The following is a 20,363-nucleotide window of genomic DNA, read 5'->3' as shown; positions in this document are numbered from 1 at the left end:
GCTTTCCCTGAAAAAGAACCTAATGCACTTAAACTATTTAGAGTATTAAAAATGAGTGCATTTAGACAAGATCATAGTATTGCAGTAGCATTAATGATAAGCAAGGAGATTTTATTAGCCTATTTTCAAAACAAGGCATGTGCTTCCAAGAACATTCTCTTTGAGCATGCAGGGTCCCAGGATATCACCACAGAGCTTTTCACCATTAAAATCAATGAGTTTTGTTACTGACTTCAGTGGGAAGAGGACAGAGCCTTGAATGAGGAGTAGTAAAGATCGACAGAGTCAGACTAGTGAAATCCATCTCTTTCCTTACTACTTTAATGGTGTGGGTTTTTTTTCAATACAAAACAGATGCATGTGGAAAGTCCATCATCCATATTTAATGTCAACCTACACTGGATATGAATTTAATGTACTTGTAAATCCCATGTTCTCAAGTGTAGTATAAACGGTTTGGATCTAGATATGGATGAGGTACACAATCACATATATTCACACATCCTCATGGCAGGAACTATTCATTGTTACAGGAGTCTGTATATAACTGTAACACACTAAGGCCCTGATCTTGCAACTTGTTTTACACAGTCAGACCCATGCATCTACATGGTGATCCATTGACTTCAGTGGAGATCCATGGGGATGCAAGCATCAACCCATGTAGAACAAGTTGTAGGATCAGGGCCTTAAACACTAAAACCAACATGACAATTCATGCATGATTACCTCGGTTTTGCTTTAAAACAAAAGGCATACAGATTTTTATTTAAGTCTACTTTATTTATTTTCAGTGGAAAAAGCAAAACAAACAATTGGACTAATGATTTTTTTTTTAACTTGGAATCAAAGCTAATTTGTATTTTAAAAGCCAGTTAGAGGGATCCAGCTAAAGGAAAGAATATACAAAGAGTTTGCCTCAGACTGGTAAGCCACTCTGCACAAAGAGGAATGGGAGGTGGAAAGAAAAATAAATCGAATACTGCTTGGGGAGTCCCCTGGAAACCTACCCACTTCAAAAGGGTTGGAAAGAATTTGCTACATAGAAAATGAAGGCTAGCTTCTGATGCTCACTGGGTTTCGCTTGGGGACAAGTGTGCATTGATAAGCACAAAACTTAAGGTTTACATACCACTTTACATGTTCAGAATGCTGAACAAACAAACAAACAGATCGTAACAACCTCCATGAGACAGATAGCATTTATCTCCATTTTATAGCCTGGAAACTGGGGCAGTGAAGTGAAGTGAAGTTACTTGCCTAAGGCCATACAGCCAATCAACAGCAGAAATGAGGTTTACCCTCAGAACTTCACAGCTTCTGACCCTTTGCTCTTTCCTCCAGAGTACCCCATCTCCCAACAGCAGTTTTAATATACAGTAGAATCTCAGAGTTATGAAACCTCAGGAATGGAGGTTGTTCATTACTCTGCAACGTTCATAACTCTAATCAAAATATGGTGGTTCTTTCAAAAGTTTACAACTGAACATTGACTTCATATAGCTTTGAAACTTTACTATGCAAAAGAAAAATGCTGCTTTTTTTTTTTAGTAGCTTACATTTAACACAGTACTGTACTCGCTTTTCTTTTCTGGGGTGGGGGTGAGACGGTAGTCTCTGCTACTGTCTGATTGTGTATTTCTGGTTCCAAATCAGATGTGTGATTGATTGGTCAGTTTGAAATGCTGATGTTTGTAACTTTGAGGTTCCACACTAAAGTCATATTCTGGCTGGCTTGCCAGTTGCACACAACCCCCACACAGCAATTTACACAAATTTTACTTGTACTTTACAGCTGGGACACAACTGATCCCAATCATGGATGGCTGATAGGGTGCCAGGGGAATATTTACTAAAAACACATGAACCACAGCTCCTCATCTTAGAGCACTCTTTCCTTGGCCTCAGGACTGGGGGATGTTGGAGCAGAATGCAGATAGGTCTTGCTCTTCCCCACATACATATAAGCAGCAGCTACCTGAAAGTGGATCACAATAAACAACTAAATCCCTAGTTCAGAAGTCAGAGAGAGATCTCCTACTGGGACACAGAAAAGAACTGGAGAGCTCAGCCAGGACAGCTCCTTCTATACAGAGCAGACGTCACAAAGCTGTGGTTGTTTCCTATGTCCAGCTGCTGCTAGGAGGTCACATAACTGATTGTCTGAACTGACTTCTTAGCACATGAGAGGTGAGTTTTCTCAGCAGAAAAGAACTATCCCTCTACTGAGTCACTCATCATTTAGTGAAAGCCAGAGGCTTCCTTCTAAATGACATAGCTGAGAAAGCTCATCCTGCCACATAAACATTCTAACTCTATCTCCAGTTTTTATCATCATAAACCTTTTTCCAACTGGCTCAGCCACAACAGCAAGTTGCCCTGACATCTAGAGACCAAGGACTGGGATCCCATCACTAGGCTTGTGGAATTTGAGCCTATCACAAATATCTGGAGGCACTATATTAGCCATCCCCATGACTGTTGCAAGATCTCCCCCTCCTAAAAAGATTTTCAAGGGCCCAATTGTCTGAGTACCTGGCAGGATCAGGCACAGTAGAAGCGACAGTGACTGCTGATAGCGGCAACATATAACCCATATTAGTAGCCTTGTTACAAGATACAAAATAATCATTACCCATGATGGTTCTCATGAGCCAAACAAACACTTGAAACAGCATAGCCAGTGACTCATTCAAATAGATTGCCTTTATACCTTCAAAACATTCAGTACGGTCTACTTTCATTAGCACTGCAAAAAATGCAGTTTGTCATAGTCCAGTAATAGCCTGGTCTCCTGAAACTCAGACAGCAAAGGGATTTCCTGAAGTAATAGGACCAGTTCTACATGGTGGAATCTCTTTCCTAATCTATGAAGTTAAATTCCAATTCCTAGTACAATTACTTAAACTACTCACAAAACACAGTCTCTTAAGGGATATAGGAGCCACATATGGCAAGACTGTGTTGTCAGTGATTCTTCTCCCAAAGAGTGACAGATCTATCAATGTATAAATTAATACCACTAACAAAAACTACATCTCGTTTCCCAAACTAAAGAGCTCCCTGTGGTGTCAAAAACAGACATGGTATCACTTAGTAGAAGGAAAGCATCTCTTATAAATGATACAACTTTACATAATTTGCTGCAGAATTTACATGCCTCCAATCTACAACCCTGAGCAAAAACAAAAGCAGTGGTTTTAGAAACACACAGCATCAAAAAAGCTATTTTTTGTTTTGTAAAAAAACAAATGGAAAGAAATAAACTTTAATTTATAATAAAGCATTTTCAAAACAAAACCCTATAAATGTCAAAGTTTTGATTTTGGTTTTAGAATTTTTTTCTGCTTGCTAGTGTAACACACAGACACCGTAATACACTGTTAATTCTGAGTGTGTTGATAGTGTAGTTCAGTTTTATTATCTCAGCGTATTCATTAAAACTACCCACAGAAAGCTTTGGTCAGACATCTATATCAGCAGGAACAGTCTAATATGTCTCTTAACTGAGTGTAAAGATCTTATTGACAAGTATTTCTTTCTCTCTGAGATTGTCCATATCTTTCTGCTCAGTCAGCCTACTTAAGACTGATATAGAAAAACATATACATACTGTTTAGCACATTGTTGCTATGTGTGTATTATGTTCTTTTCCTACTCAACGTTATTTTGCTATGATGGTTCCAATATTTGTGATATTTCAACACATTTGAGCAAAAAGTACCACATATACTCGATCATAAGCCAGTTTGTTTATAAGCGAACCTTCCCCCTGCCCACATGGATAAGTAAAAATGAAAATTTTGCACGACTCATTCATAAGCCGACCTTATAATTCAGGGGTCGGCAAACTTTGGCTCCTGGGCCATCAGGATAAGCCGCTGGCAGGCTGGGTTTGTTTACCTCAAGCATGCACAGGCATGGAGGTAAACCTAAGTGAACAAAGTGTCCCGGCCGACCAGCGGCTTACCCTGACAGGCCGGGACAGCAACCAGTGGGGAAATTTTGGAGAGGCGGGGGGAGAGAAGCTGGGGGCCAGGGGAGTAACCCCTGTGACCACGCCCCACATGACCCCACCCCTAGCCCAGGACCCCCACACTCTCCCTATCCCATCCCTTCCCACCTTAGCTGGGGTGGGCCAGGTGAGGATGTCTCTGGCCTGGCCGGAGCTGCTCCAGCAGGCCAGGCCAGGCCAGGCCAGGCAGTGCGGCCGTAGCCTGTTCCGGTGGGCTGAGCCAGGCAGCATGGCTGCAGCCTGCTCCAGCGTGCCGGGTCAGGCAGCACAGCTACAGCCTACTATAACAGGTGGGGCCAGGCGGCACCGCCACAGCCTGCCACCCCAGAGCTGCAGCTGCTTCGGAGGCTGCAGGGAGAACAGCGTGGCCAGAAGCAGAGAGATTCTGGCCCTGCCTCTTCCCTTCTGGCTCTGCTGTCTCCTTGCTTCCTCTGTTGGGGGGAAGGACTGTGTCCCACCTCTCCCCCTCTATACCCGTTCATAAGCTGACCACCTTCTCTGATGCTTCCCTTTTTTACTAAAAAAATTCGTCTTATGAACGAGTAGGTAATTAAAAAAAGTAGTTTCTCTACAGTGAATATAGTATTTAGTACATGAAAAATCTGGAATTTTACTCACTCACAGATTTTTTCAGACAAAGTGTGGAAAGGAACTTCTCTCTCATCCTGGTTAAATAAGGGTCTGTTCCTGTAGCCCTTAACTCATATAATCAGAGGCTGCAGGACTGGACCCTATGTTTGTATAAAAATTTAAAAGGCCAAATACAGAATCGCTTAGGCGGATCATCCTTATTAACTGAGCTACTATATTCTGTTTTCATCTATTTATAACTATAGTTTAATTACTTAGCAGACTTGGTTTCAGTTTATGCCATTGTTCCTTTAGCTTCAATTTTACACTGTCTGAAGCAAAGATATAGTTGATTGATTCATAGGAGAGGTCCCATATCTGTGCCGGCGTCAGATTAAATGTTTTAGCAACCATATGGTACTCCTGAGACAGATCCGTTGCAAAGACACCTTTATCATCAGTCTGGGGGGTTTTAGAAAAAAAAATAACAAAAAAAAACATTCAGTGTGTCTAGCTTTGAAAAATGGGAAATTAATTTACAATCAGTTTCACCTTACTGTATTTCACAGTTTACTGCAGCTAGTACTTAGTCTATCTTTAATTAAGTACTAACTGATAGAATAAATACTAGCTGCAGTAAACTGTGAAATACAGTAAGGTGAAACTGGTTGTAAATTAATATCAATATATCATCCAAAAATATCATATGCTGAACAAAGAAGACTAAGTGAAAGAACAGTTATTTTATAAAAATATATGATGTCTATAAAAACAGCCAGTCTTCGTGCTTTATTCTATGTCTCCTACTACACATGGAGCACCTCTCCAAATTAATCCATAAAGCTGCTCCTGCTGCTCCACCTCAAGACCCACTTCTACCATGATGCCTACAGGGAAGTGATAATGGCTAGACAGAAGGCCTGTGTGGATTACTGGCACTTATTTCAAAACAATTCCGATAATTCAGAACCATCAAGTTATTCACACGTGTAATTTATGTAAATGTGTGACCATACAACTGTTATCCTTTCTCCTTCCCTGTTCTGCCCCTGGCCTTCCCCACCCCTCTACCCCCCACTTACTAGCTGCACCTTGTCTTAAATAAGAATATTTATCTTCCAAACAGGGTCTGTGTCATCCTGTACAACACAGCCTAGTGCCATGGGGCCCTGACTTCGATTACGATCCTTGGCTCCTACCATAATACAAATGATAAATAATAACAATTAGATAAGCATTGCCAGTTGAAATGTTCAAGTTAGGATCATTTAAGGACTAAGTTGATCCCTGCTCCCTAATCCAGGGCTCTTGTGTGGGTTTATGAACCATGCAAGGAAGAGAGGTCCCTAAATTTACCTTACTTAACTTGGCCACTGTGATGTTTTCTAACATGGATGTTTTTATAGATGCCAACAATGGGAGCTGAGGTGCTTGGCATCTCACAGGATCAGGACTAATTACCTACAGAAGGAGTCCCATATTCTCCTTTGAATGCAACAGAAACATATTTGATATTATAAAGAAATAATAATTACAAGGAATTACAATTTAAAAATACAAATATAGGGGCTAAGATGTTCAAATGCAATGTTCCCTGGTTCATACCAAAATCTATATAGACCCCAAATTTCATGTAAATCAGACTTCTAATCTACTGGGATTTGCTTCTTCAACAAAAACTAGAAGTTGAACAACAAGAATTTTTCTAGATTATTATTATATATTTCTCCCTAAACAGGTATCAGATTTCTTACAAGTGAAGTGAGAGAAATTCCCTGTCCGGTTGGCTCTTGTATAGATACTAACAGGTATGTTTCTCTAACTTGGCTCCAGTGACTCAGTTTCCATGTTCTGTATGGTCAGCATCTAAGTGTATTCTGTACAATCAAAATGGCTTACACAAAGTACAGTAGGGTGGCCCATGTTGTACCAGTATCCAAAATGGTGTTTGTCACAGGAAGGTACAGTCTGACTTTTGAAGTTTGACGTCATACAAAGTTCTAAGTGATAAAAGGAAAAACTCTGAATTAAAAGAAAAAAACAAGGATATGTACAGAATCAAAAAGATGATATTTGGGTAGATTAATGTACACATTTCAGTCCATAGCTGAATAGTTCAGTGTTACCTGTTTTATAATTTTTTAAAAATTTGTGGTGATTCACAATGCTTACAATATATTGTATATGCCAGCTAAGAACATATTCAAACATGGGAACAAAATGTTTATTTGTGCGCACATGAAAATACCTGGATTTATACAGTCAAATGGGTGGTTAGGTGCACAGTTCACTAGTTGTATGCCCAGTTCAGGGTATTTGAAGGACTCGTGCACACATACATACACCACATGCACTGCTCAACTGGTCAAGTATGTTATGTTTTGGTTTTCTACGTTCATCTGAGGCATCCATTATTGGCCACTGCCAGAGGCATGATATCAGACTGGACAGATCAATGCTCCTGTATCACAATTCTTATGTCCCTATGTATTTGAAGCAGATACAAAACTTTGAACAGTCTACACAAATGCCACTAAATCCTTTTACATAGCTTTAAAAGAAATTTCACTACACAAATTACTAAGGTGTCGTTTACTGATACTAACCAGGTGGCAACAGGTGTAAACACATGGCAATTTTGTACCATTTTAATGTTCCAGATCTCTGTTTTCTGTTGTCCTTTTCCCACTATTTGTTGATTCTACACCAAGACTGGCATTAAACTGCTAAGAAGCACCAGTATTGAGAATAGTGATGAAAGAATGTTTGTGTATATTGAAATATATGCATATAAAATACCTAGACATTTAATTAATGGCACTCAGTAAAAACATTTAAAAATACTCTATGACCAATTTTGTTTTAAATGAAAAGCAGAAGTATTAGTAGAACACCATATGTATCAGTTATTTTCTCACAGAAGCTATTTATTTCCACATCACAAATATCTTTCCATATTTATTTCTAGGAGATATAAATCTACTCAGACTTACTGAATCATTTGCAAGATACAATGTATCAAAGCCTGAGTGCTACCAAGCAATTTTCTTATCTTGTTGCTTACCTATAGGTATGTGATTCTGTCTAACAAGCTGCACAAGGTCCTCTGAACCTGTTGTAGAGTTGAGAAATGTACCATGTCCAATTCTGTCTGGAGGCAAACCAAGGAGAATTTTGGTCTCCTCTTCTTTATTTGGGATCTAAAACAGAATACACCCCCCACGCACAGAGTCTGTAACAGCACCATACTGCAGCTGAATAATCAAAGTTATACATCAGCCCCAGATCAGATCTGGGTTCTAGGTTTTTTGTATTTGTATATTTTATCAACAAAGAAAATGAGAAATAAGTGTGTGTGTTAATTAGTGTTAGTTATTATGTTTTGGAGAAGGAAGAGATGCAGGAACTGGAAGATGGAAGTGCACTCACTGGAAAGCGGATAAAAGGACAGATTACATTAGTTATTTGCCGTTCTGAAATATTTTTGATTGGAGGACCTCAATTAGCTTTACAAACCTTAATGAAATAAGCCTCAACTACTCTGTGAAGGAAGGTTACAATTATCTCCAATGTACAAATGGATAAACTGACTGCAGAACAGAGAAGTTACACAATAAGACAGAGGCAGAAAGAAGAAGGTGGGGCACTTGGAAGTACATTTTCAAAGCACTGCACAAGAGTTCCATGCAAAAAACTCATTAATAATATCATCCTTCATTTCCTAAAGGCACTATTTCTTTCAGAAATTAGAAGGTTTTCATTATTCATCAGGGCCTGCTAAATCAAACTCTAGATGGATCTTCAGTGTTAGAGATCATACTCCAAATTCGCCTCATCTCACATACACAAACAGAGCTAAATAGTCAACAGAACTATTCATGTGAGTAAAACAGGTACATAACAATATCTACTATATGATATTCCAGATATACTTCAGGTGGAGGGCAATGGATCAGTCAATGTATGTGTAAATTTCAAATAAATACTGATACTTCTGAAATATATAATACAATAAATTACAGCCAACAGTTCCTCCAATAATCCTTAATGAGCAAGGCTTAGTCATGCTCTTGAATCAGGGTTTTCCCTATGATACTAAGGTCCTATCTGTTTCCATAATTTAATAATCATTTAAGGACCTTGCAGGTTTTAAGGCAGGGTATGTTATGTTACTGGTATTCCTCCTGTGGTTCTCAACATTTATTGTATTATATCATTTACTGTACTGATCTATCCAAAATTAATACAAAATTCAAAACTGACAATAGCACCATTGAAACATTTCTTGTGACATCAAAAATCACAGGAGTGGGGCCTGCACGAATCTCTGGTGGACTGTAACATCCCTAGAAAGGTAGGACAGATTTAGTCAAGGTTACTTGATTAAGTTGGGTAGATGGTTGGTTTTTGGTTCTTTATGGGTTTTTTCCCTCCAAAATACATATAGAGTGTTTACTTTAAATTTCTCTTTCCTAACCCTACCTCTTCAAAATGCCACAAATTAGCATTACTTCGGCCTGAAAAACTGAAAATCCACAGATGTTACTTTTAGTTATAGTAGGTTTTTATTTAAAGGCGGCTGCAGAAAAAGGTTAGCACAAACATTAAGAATTTACCTCTGAAAGATGCAATGCCAGTTTCAGACCTGCCTTTTTCGCTTCGAAAAGGGGTTCAAAAAATTCTTTGCCATGTCCTGCCTTGAAGAAAAATCCAAATAGGAGGTATTTTTATTAAAACCTTTTCAATTATACAGTAATTATGAAGTTTCCGAATATTAATATAATTCATTCAAAAGCAGTTAATTTTAATAATTTTTCTTTTATAATCAAATATAGTGAATCAATTTTTTTCATTTCAATTTGAGAACTATATTCTTCAATCTCTTTTCTTTATAACAGCAACATATTAGCTACTTGTATTTTATGTCTACATGATCCCGCAGTTCAGACTACGGGATGTGAACTGCAGTGCACACTGGCATGTTGCACTGTAACCCACCAGTGCTAATGGTGCAAACTAAAAGACACCTACAGCAATTCACACCCCCATAGACCAAACTGTGGGGCCTTGTAAATCAGCTTTAGTTCTCATTTTGTTTCTATTCTCAGTATTACTCAATATGCTTCAACCTCAATCAATCTGATACAATCAGAGCAATGTATCAGAGGGGTAGCCCTGTTAGTCTGGATCTGTAAAAGGCAACAAAGAGTCCTGTGGCACCTTATAGACTAGCAGACATATTGGAGCATAAGCTTTCGTGGGTGAATACCCACTTCATCAGATGCAATGCAGTAGTGGATGTTTTCCTGGGCTCAGAAGTTGCTCTTAAGTTCCCCTTTTTGATAGTTGTGTATCGTTTTGTACATTTTCAATTTTTTGTTAGAGACAAGAGTTATCTTCACATCAGGAATATGAGCAAGACACTTAACCAACAGCCAGCAAGTTTATTGAATAACTATATAGTGGAAACAGTGAAACTGACTACAGACCAAGTGTTATTAAATGTACAAGTAAACAGTGAGATAACAGAGAGAAATGTATTTCCCCAATTCTTTTCAGTTCAGCAAATGTTACTAGTAACAACACATCAGTGTGTTTATTTTAGTTGATGGTGACATTTATGTAAAGGGCAGTTGTTAAGAACCAAAACAACTTGCTGTCCAATCCCCTCAACTCCTTCATACGTTCCCAAGTCAAGTAAAATGACTAAAAGTAGGAAGATAGAATTTGCCAGGCAAAAGTTATCATTCCAAGTACTACTTTGACTACTATTACCTGTTCTTCTGTCTTTAGATCGTGTGACTTCTTTTATGTTTGAAAAACACCTTATATAACATTGTTGGTACTATTTAAAAGAAATTATATAATAAATAATAAATAATAGCAACAACATATTCTGCCTCTGGTGTTGGCCAATATCTGGTATTTCAGATGAAGGCAAAAGCACTCCAAAATGCATCTATACCCATTTATATAATGGTTTAGATGGGGGGAAATAGTCATTCCCATCCCTTGCCATGAACAGTTAATGCCTCCAAAGGAAAATTATCCAAAGCACTAAGAGTAAAAACAAAATTTGATACTATAATCATTACAATGATAGAAGTATCCATCTTCAAGGAAAGTAACTTACAGTGGGATCACCACTGAGGTCAAGCCCTACCACAATCCCATCGGTGGAAAGGAGGAACTCTTCAGCAAGTTTAACAGTTTGCTTGGCAACGATAGGTCCACCTCTTCTATCTATTGCTATTAAAAACCTAGAACAGAGATGTACATCTTACATTAAATCTAAACAGTAACAGCAGGTGATTGACAAAGAAAATCTATTACCAGCAAAAGCAACAATGCACTCATAACTTAAATAGAAATTGCTTCTTTTGTCACAACTGTTATGGTAAAGCTCCGATGGCAAGAAACAGGGTAATTATGCATATATAGAGAAGCACACAACAATACCAGTGCACTGCGCTGTTATCACAGCGGCTGAATGACACACCTCTAATGCCCAGATGCATACCCACTCTAATTCCAGCATTACGTTCATGGCATCTTCCTTCTAGACATACTGCCTCCACTCTAGCAGCAAAAATGTAATACTCAAACAAAGGATTGGGCATATATAGCTGAACACAAGACGCTGGAACTCAACCCTCACTTGGGATAAACTCATTTTCTTTCATTTTCTTTCAATAATTTTATTGGTATGGTTTGGTTCTTCCTTTTTCATAAAACTAAAACAACTTTTTCCAGGCCCTGGAAAAGGAAAGATCTAGTAAGCTACATCTCCAGAGAAGGACCTCTAAACACTTCTTAAAAAACATACATCATCTCACATAAGACCCAGCAAAGAGTTCTCCTGTCCTCTGGACAGGCACCATCCTTTCAGCCACTGCCTATACTGGCATCATGTCCCCATCTGGCTACTAGCCCCTGCACACCAATGGTCTGACTTTCATATATCAACTGTTTTTCTGAAGCTACTACCAATGCTGTTTTCTGGATTAGCCAGCAACACCTACCAGCTCAGACAATTCAGTCCCTCCCTTCCACAAAGAGCTTAGAATTTGACTTCTCCAACACCCTACATCTTAGGTACAGGCAGAAGATATTAAAGAACCTCCTAACTGTCTATACAAAAGCTGACAACTGTGACATACCATTATATTGTTATGATGTAATGTATACAAATGATACATGTATTTTAATTCACATTTATACCTAGTTTGTTGTTATTACACCTCTACTATTAAAAGTTGCAATATATTTTGCCACAAAAAAACTTTATGGTCCAAATTTTCAAAGGCATCATGTAGCAAACAGAAAAACATATTTGAATTTTAGAGTGCAAAAAGTTAACTGTGTTCACACATAAGTGATCCTGTGGCGGATGCAATTACCCATTCTGTCTGCACAATGTGGATTTCTGCAGGTGCACCACTGCAACATTCTTTAAAAAGGTAGCTCTGTATCTTATATAGTTTACAGAAGGCCCATGAAAGAGGTCAGGAATTAAGGACAACTCTTCAGACCAGATTTTTAATCTGTATTATTAGTTTCTTGCAAAAAATAATTGTATAGTTCCCACAGAGGAAAGCTGGATCCCTAACTAGTGGCTGTTTATCTTCTTTGGGTTTCACACCATTTAGTTATCAAGTTTCCAACTTACAAACAATTCTCAGAGGTTTTAATAAACTCCTTTTGTTATTGGTTCACATCCTTTGAGTTTCTCTTTGATTTCTCAATTCTCAAAAACAAGTGAAACTCAGAAGAAAATTGTACATGGTAACCAGTGCTCCTGCATACAGCTACACAGGTGCTGTCTGTGCAGTGTGTGCTTTTTTCCCCCTACATTAACTTCACTGGGGTGGGTTGGTCATTTTAAAATAATGTAAACTTTTTAAAATTGTCCAGTATATTTGTAGTTTTTATTTGTTTATGATTGGTAGTTTTGTGTTTGTTGATTTTTTGTTTGTGGGTGTTTTTTGTTTGTTTTAAAGAGGAACAAAACTGCCCAAGGTTTATGCATGATAAAAGTCTGACAGGCCATTTCACAGTAAAACCAGCTTTCCTAGAGAATCAAAGTAAGCATGTTAGTAAAACAGTTCAGTGTTCAGTAATTAGCCAGTCAATGGCTGCAGCACTCTCATTGTGATTACTGTATTATTTCAAAGAATATCACTAAAATTCCATAACAGAGGGGAAGACACACATATATATATATATTGGTGATTATTAGGTTTACTTTTGATAGCTGGTTTAAAATTCAAGTTTATATTATCTGTTAAATTACTAATAGAAACTGTAGTGTCTTTCTAAGGCCTGATCTACACACAGTCATCGTATCAGTATAATTAATTTGGTAGGGGGCTGATTGTTTTAACCAAACTAGTTAAACCAGTATAATCCTTCATCTGGATACAGTTATGCAAGTATAATGGTGCCCTATACCTGTGTAGTATATTCTGCTCCCTGTACTGGTATAACTACACCAGCACTGGAAGGAGGCAGGGAGAGCTGTACTGCTTTAACTATGCCTGTATGATTAAAGTGATAGAACTTTTGTGACAGACAGGCCCTTAGTCTGGTATTTCCTGAGGGCACTGCTTTTGCTACAAAACATTGCAGAGAATGGAGACTTTAGAGAGCAAAACTGGCTGAGATTTTTATTTAGTAATAGGGATAATAAAATACATTTCAATATCTAAATTACTAGGTTTTGCTAGGTTTTAAGTCAAAAATCATCTGGTTGCTATACAAATTCCTCCCCAGCATTCATGATCTGTCAACCTGGGCCAAACATCAGGCTCATAACAAAATCCCAAATCAGAAGATTTTCACGTTATTTTACCTGACATCTATATCCAAATCCTCCTCTTTGCACTGTTTTATTCCTTCAAGTACAGCTTCCACATATGTCCTTTTCATCATGCCTATAAAACACACACACAAGCATATGCACACCTGATCTGAGTAGATATAAGTGGACTCATTATAAAAAATTACGTTTGATAAAATCCTAGACTGACCATGAAAATATTTTTCATTTTAACTTTTCCCCCCACTTTACTCTTTGATCTTATATTTTATTTGCACTTTGGGATGGTAGTTTCATTTTGCATCTTTATTTTATTCTGTGATTTTACATTTTCTATAGGACTGATTTTACCAACAAATGTAATTTTACTCTGAAGCCTCCCTTTGGATTTTGTTTGCTCTGAGTTTGTGGAGAAAAGAAAATAACTGTACACAAGAATCTAACAGTAGGGTTTCCTGATGCACCACTAAAATATTTGTTTAAAAACAATTAAAAGGATTAAGAGAAATAAGAAAGAAAATGTATCAGCTATTATAAGAAACAAAACTATAATAAGGCTATGTCTCCACTACAGCCTATGTCGCCATCATTTATGTCACTCCTGGGTACAAATAACCCCCCCCCTCCCCCAAGTGACATAAGCTACACTGACATAAGCACTTGTGTGCACAGAGCAGAGGTGATTTTATTATGCCAACAGGAGAGCTCAAATAGAATAAGAAATCAGACTAAACTGAATAGCCTAAATTTATCACTGGATAGTGAAGTAATGACAGGAAAGAATTTAGTTCAATGTGTAATTCCCTCCCTCAACCCCCAAATCTTACTAAAAGGAAAATTTTATCCATATTATCATTTTCATTATTCAGTTCACTGCAAATAATTATATTTATAACACCGAATATACATATGTGTGTGTATTTTTTTTATTTATATTTTTATATAAATATACAGGTTAGGAAAAAATCATTCCTGGAGCAATTTCACTGGCTTCACTGAAATTACAAGAGGAATTTGTCAGTATATGAAAGATTTGACAGTGGGACATTCACTGATTTGCTTCTAAATCTGCCACATTTACTCAAACAACTGAATTTCAAAAGTGACTCCAGTAGTTATTTACATGTCAATCATAATTCACTTGGTACTTTCCAAAACATATTGTTAATATTAACTTTATAATGTGAGAGGTTCTATAATATAATCCAGAATACTAATTAAAAGACAGAACACTTTGTACCAGTGCCTTTTTCCTCTCTAGGTGTGCTCCTTAACTCCAGATACTTGACACCATCGGCAGCAAATTCTTTAATAACATCTTTAGTTACCTGGTTAAAAACAGCATATACAATATTTTGAAATTAAAGATTTATAATTTGTTACACTGGATGAATCTTAAAGATAAAGACATGCAGGTAAGCTTTCAGTGTGAAACATGGAAATATAGTTACATAACATTAAAAGGAATTACTGTCTAAATCCCACGGTGTTTACATCTCTGTCCAGTTATACCAGGATATCAAAGATGCTCTGGCCAACGGGGATTTCAGTGGCAATGTGCTGAAACAGTATATCCCTCCGCTGCCCTACCGATGGCAATGACATCTTCCTTGGCAATCCTGACCACTTGGAGGGTTGTACTGGCTGCCTGAAACCCCTTCTGGAGAGGAACGGTTCACAACAATTTGCACCACTCCACATCCCGAGATAGGCTTTCCCACCAGCAGATCTCCCTCTCTGTGCTGGAACCGGAAGTGAGCATAGTATAGCTCTAGTAAGGAACTCTGCATATACACTGAGACAAAGAAGTATTAGGAGACTCTGCTAAATTAAACCATAGGTAAATATGAATGAATATCACATTCATAAGTGATCATCAGTTCAGTCATCTGAGAGCACAGACTGACTTCCAATATTGGTAGCTCACTGCTCTGAAGGAAAAAAACCCGAAAATGTCAGGTAGAATCTGGCATTTCTAAATTCTCACTTTTTACAGAAATTTTTTACGTCATTGATTGTAACGTATTACTGAATCTCTGAGCTCAATTTGGCTTTTACACGTTGGGCACAGATACAAGTGCAATAACTTTTCTTGCTACCTTTGCAAGGAGTTGTTTTTGAAAGAAAAACGCTCTGATTTTTTAAAACAAAGCCCTGTACAACTTACCATTAATATATCTTCAGTCCTATTGGTAATCCGATGAATGATATTAAACATCTGAAAACATCTACAACAAAAAAGTTCAAAGGCTAAGCATATAAAAGCGTGCTAGTGCGATGAGCACTCCCAATTGCAAACCCAGGCTTGAATAACATGTATTTACTGGCTTTGCTGCAACACAGACTGAATCATCATAATTGTCCTTTCTGGCCTTAAAAACTATTAATTCAGTAGTGATTAAATGTATAGTGTAAAGTATTAACTAAGAATCTTTGTTTTCCTATGTGTTAAGTTACTGGCTATATTCATGTCCAACTAGGAAATCTTTCATGACTGGATTCTCTCTAAAGAGCCCATGCTCTATGTAAATATTTTCAATCATCTGATTAAAAGGAAAACAAATTAATAACGAAGATAACAAGGGATACATGTTCTATTTGCACACAAGAAAAAGTGACTTCACAGATTCAAGAAATGAAAAATTATCTTCCCCTAAGGACATTTTTTAAAAGTAATAATTTTCTTAATGGTTTTATGTGAAAATCTGATTAAAGTACATAGTGCAACCTTCAATTTTAATTATGTTTTCTACAGTCACACAGTGCAAGCTTACAGATTCCACTGGTTTCAATGTCTTCATAAAGGACTTGGGGGTGGGATGGAATTAAGGTTGTAACTTATAGATACTCACTCTTCTAAAGTCCTTTTCTTCCCCTTGTCAATCATTGTCATTCCATTATGGATTTGAAGATATTGTCTCTGAGTCAGAAGTTTCTTCATAGTAACAGAACTGATGGAGCCATTCAAGTGGGCGTGCAGCTCCTAAGTTATAAACAAATCAAGAGGGAGTGGAGGGTATATTTAATTTCAATTAGATTTCAGGGTTGTTGTTTTTTTCTTCTATGTTGTTTGAAAATAAAACATTTCCCTACCAATCTTGTCTCTGCATTTGGCAAATAATGACTATTTTGACTTGCATTTCTATATGTCCGTGCCCCAAATGAGATTGTCTTATTTACTTCTCATTGCGAGCATTAGCAGTGTATCAGCAAGAATGTAGGTGCCACTGTGAAGAGTGTTAAAGTCTCAGGTAACTACTGTAGCGGAACACCCTGGGGGGTGGAGGGACAACAAATCTTACTTTTTAAGATTTTAAAAATAATTTAGAACATGAGCACTGTTCCTTACTCAATTTATAACAGGTCAAATCTGGGCCTAAATTGGTTCATAGTTTCTTTTTAATTAGACCAAAAAAAGCAGCATTTTTTCTATCCAGACATATTCTCTCTTTTCTCATACTCTTAAGAGTACATAAAAGCGTAGTGAGCTCTCACTTCCCTCTATAAACAGAAAACAAAATTAACAATTGAACTGTACTCTTTGCATTTAGAACTCACGACTTGTTCCAGCCTCTCTCTTGAACACTGTCATCCTTTACTCAGCCAGGGCTTTGGAGCAGAGCCTGGAGCCGGAGTGTGGAGCACCTCCAGAATAGTGGAGCTGCAGGATTTTGCCTGGAGCCGGAGCGGAGCTAGAGAACAGCTCCAAAGCCCTGTACTCAGCTCCCCACTTCATTAAGCATCGCTCTCATCTCTGTCCCTTCTCACAATCTTGCTGCCCGTCATTTGGAACAGTCTTCTTGAGTCCCTCCATCTTACTTCAAAATGTGTCTGCAAAATACCTAGCTTGTCCCACACATCTTCACTCTCCTGCCCCTTCCCCTTTTGGCACGTGTTTTTATTAGGGCAAAAATTGGCAAAATGTTTTCACAAAATGCTTGACTGATAAATATGATGACATTTTTACTGCTGTAAAATGCTTTCAAACAATATCATACTACTAAATGTACATCTACTAAACGTACAATAAAACATAGAAGGGGTGATTGTCAGAAGTGCTGAGCAGACACAACTCCAATTAATGGGCGCTCTGGCTACTTACCACTTCTGGAAATCACGTCCAGAAATTAATTCTAATAAAAGGCACAGTTGTTCCACATAATGCAATAAAATACCTTGCAGAATTCATTATGAGAATCTGCCACCCACAAAAAGACAAGACACTTTGAAGGATGCCTTCAAAACATCTTTTTGCAATGAAAGCATCAAAATGTAGAGAAAGACGGTGTCAATAATATCTGTTTTGATCATGGACCTGTGCCAATTTCAATGAATAAACACTCAAATGGTAGACATGGTAGACGTGAAAGTTGTTGTACACAACTCCAGAATTGTTGAGCTGATAATAGTTCCAGGAACGTATAGCAAACAATGATAGCAGGAATGTGCCAGACCACACCCTTTAGAATGCAGCCAAAACTGCTATCAGAAACAGACTTATAGGGATGGCCTCAGGAAAAGAAAAAAAAAAAAAAGCAAAAAGAACGAAATATGTTGAATTGATTTGCTTGCAAAATAAATCTACAGACCTTGAAAAAGAATTGTACAGACTCAGGCTATACAAAAAATTTTTGAACATTTTATCGGTGGTTGAAATCAATTGAGTACTTTTGGACAAATAAACATGACATGATGTGTCGTATTGCAGCTTGTTAGGAACCCAGGAGCTATTTGCTTGAACCTTTTCCTTGAGAGATGGGCAGAAATTCCTTTTGTTCAAATACACTGCCAATAAAGACCTACAGCTGATCAATTTTGTCCTCATTCTCAAATTGCAATTATGCTTTTAGTAGCTGTACAATTCATTCGATCTGTAGGCTGCAATCACAAGTGGTTCCTGCAAAAAGTATCACAGCACAGTATTACTAAAATGCTTACTTTATAATTAAACGGTAAAATGAGAAATCAATTGGAAAATAAATATTGTACTTACATTTCAGTGCATAGTATATAGAGCAATATAAAGAAGAAATTTTCTGTATGACATTTTAGTTTGTACTGACTTCGCTAGTGCTTTTTATGTAGCCTGTTGTAAAACTAGGCAAATATCTTGATGAGTAAATGTACCACCCTCTGGAAGACCTCTACATACCCCCAGGGGTACACACACCCCTGGTTGAGAACCACTGGTGCAGAGGGTCCTACAGGGAAAAGGGTGAAGGACTGGATCTGCTCACCCTGTAAAAGTGGCAGCAGAAGCGGCTCCACATCAGAGCTGCAATATTTCACTTGTGTAAAACACGCGATGAGCACAGTCGACAGAGACCCCCCACCCCGAGGATCTGTATGCTGGTGCACAGAGGATACAGCACCATTGTGGGGGCTGAGCTCCTCTCGTCCCACCCCAATTCTGTTGCAACCAGAGGCAAGAAGGGCAGATTTACTCCTACAGGAACAAGAGTGGACCGACTGAAGCAGTCCGAATAAAGATGGGAACCACTCACATTGTAGAAAAATTGAATTGTCAATGTGAGTGACTTTTTCCCCCCTTAAAGGCAGTACAACTAGCCTATCTTTAAAGAAAAGTGTTCAGTGCAACGTGACAGCCTGGGTCCAGGAAAAAAAAAACTATGGAAGCCAAAAAAAAAGGCTGCAGCCCTTAATCTGTATGTCTTCTCGATTGCAATCTCTCTACAGAGCTCCCAGCACAAGAGCCAAAAGGCGCTGGCCGATGTTCTGGGGTGCCTGCGTCTCCTCAAACGTAGGTGCTTTACAAATGAGGCGTTTACATGAGCAGGGCTACTGCCCCAGCCACTCTGCTGATGAACTCTCACTGATCACCCACCCCCACTTAGAAGAAAGGTGAATTGCAGTCAGACCCAGCCCAGCGTAGCACTGAATGCGGGCAAGTGGGGGCGGGACATAAAAGATGCAAAATGAAGAACAGACATCTGGGCTGCTGGTCTTCACTGCACACAGCACAGCACGTTCCCCAGCGAGGGCAGCGCTAGAGTGACTCAGGCAACTGCAGGGAATAACCAGCCCAGCCACGGGGAACGTGGAGAAAAGGGGGGCGGGGTGCCCGGCCCTAGCGACCTAACCCAGCTCTCACCACTTTAGGAAGCTCCCTGTAAAAGCGCAGCTGCCGCTCTTGGTCCGCGCCGGACGCCATAGTCTGTCTGCCTGACCGTGTGAAGCACGTCACATGGCAGCGTCACTGCTGCAGACGCCGCCGCTCCCCCACCCCGGGGCAGCGCGCGCGTCCCAGCCTTCAGCTGCTTTCCACAAGTGTCCAGCCCCTCCTCCTCCAGACGGGCCACAGCAACAGGCTTCTCCCTGAGGCTCCCGCACCTGGGCTGGGATGGGCAGGGCCTTTGCCACCACGTCGATTTGCTTTGTGGCCAATATACCAGGCACTGAAATTAACGGAGCTCCTTCCCTGAGGGAGGTACAGGCGGGTGGGCATGACTGCTGACATCCCTGTGCCACGCAACACCCCACTGCTCTAGAGATCTAGGAGACAGACTAGAGCTGCATAGTAAGATAAGGAGGAGAAGCAAATAGATTCCCGGGTTATTTTCTTGAGGATAAATGACCGTGCTTGATAAGTATCAAGACATGAAACAGAAAGCAGCCACATTTAACCACTCAACACCCAATGGGAGAGCGGGTTAGGGATAGACGACCTCAACACCAAAGCACTGAGTCAATAGGTAATGCTCCATAATGCTTTGCTTATAGGCTTGGCTTCATTTGAGCTGGTTTGGAGTATTAGGCTATAACAGCACTTCTTTGAACTGGTATCTTGTTCGCCACAATTTCAGCTTCCATAAAAGTTAGTGCCAGTTTAGTCACAAAGCCTCAAAAATGTAAACCATGTGTTCCCAACTCAGCAATATCAGTAACTCTGTGGAAACTCTGGAACAGCAGCTCTGACAGGTGTGACCTGCCCATTCATCT

The 20,363-nt window shown here is 38.9% G+C and overlaps 1 protein-coding gene across 3 annotated transcripts; it reads right to left on the bottom strand.

Moving 5' to 3' along the window:
- Positions 1-734: 734 nt before the first annotated feature.
- MAPDA (N6-Methyl-AMP deaminase) lies at positions 735-19,620 on the bottom strand. 3 transcript variants are annotated; one of them, XR_012656544.1, is made up of 11 exons: positions 19,516-19,620; positions 16,256-16,386; positions 15,571-15,631; positions 14,644-14,731; positions 13,437-13,518; positions 10,719-10,845; positions 9,202-9,282; positions 7,650-7,785; positions 6,485-6,585; positions 3,981-5,047; positions 735-3,881 (listed from the first exon to the last, which is right to left on the bottom strand). XR_012656544.1 is itself a non-coding variant. In XM_032779797.2 (10 exons), the coding sequence occupies exons 1-10, from the start codon at positions 19,573-19,575 to the stop codon at positions 4,853-4,855; spliced, it is 1,062 nt and encodes a 353-aa protein (XP_032635688.1). In that variant the 5' UTR covers positions 19,576-19,620; the 3' UTR covers positions 735-4,852. The 3 variants fall into 3 exon arrangements, 2 of the variants coding, with proteins under 2 accessions (XP_032635688.1, XP_032635698.1); XM_032779797.2 differs by having other exon boundaries at positions 735-5,047; XM_032779807.2 differs by lacking the exons at positions 735-3,881; positions 6,485-6,585 and having other exon boundaries at positions 4,974-5,047; positions 19,516-19,619.
- Positions 19,621-20,363: the final 743 nt, after the last annotated feature.

Source organism: Chelonoidis abingdonii, chromosome 9 (assembly GCF_003597395.2).
Source record: "Chelonoidis abingdonii isolate Lonesome George chromosome 9, CheloAbing_2.0, whole genome shotgun sequence".
Taxonomy (NCBI): domain Eukaryota; kingdom Metazoa; phylum Chordata; order Testudines; family Testudinidae; genus Chelonoidis; species Chelonoidis abingdonii.
This window is presented reverse-complemented; position numbering and strand designations above follow the sequence as displayed.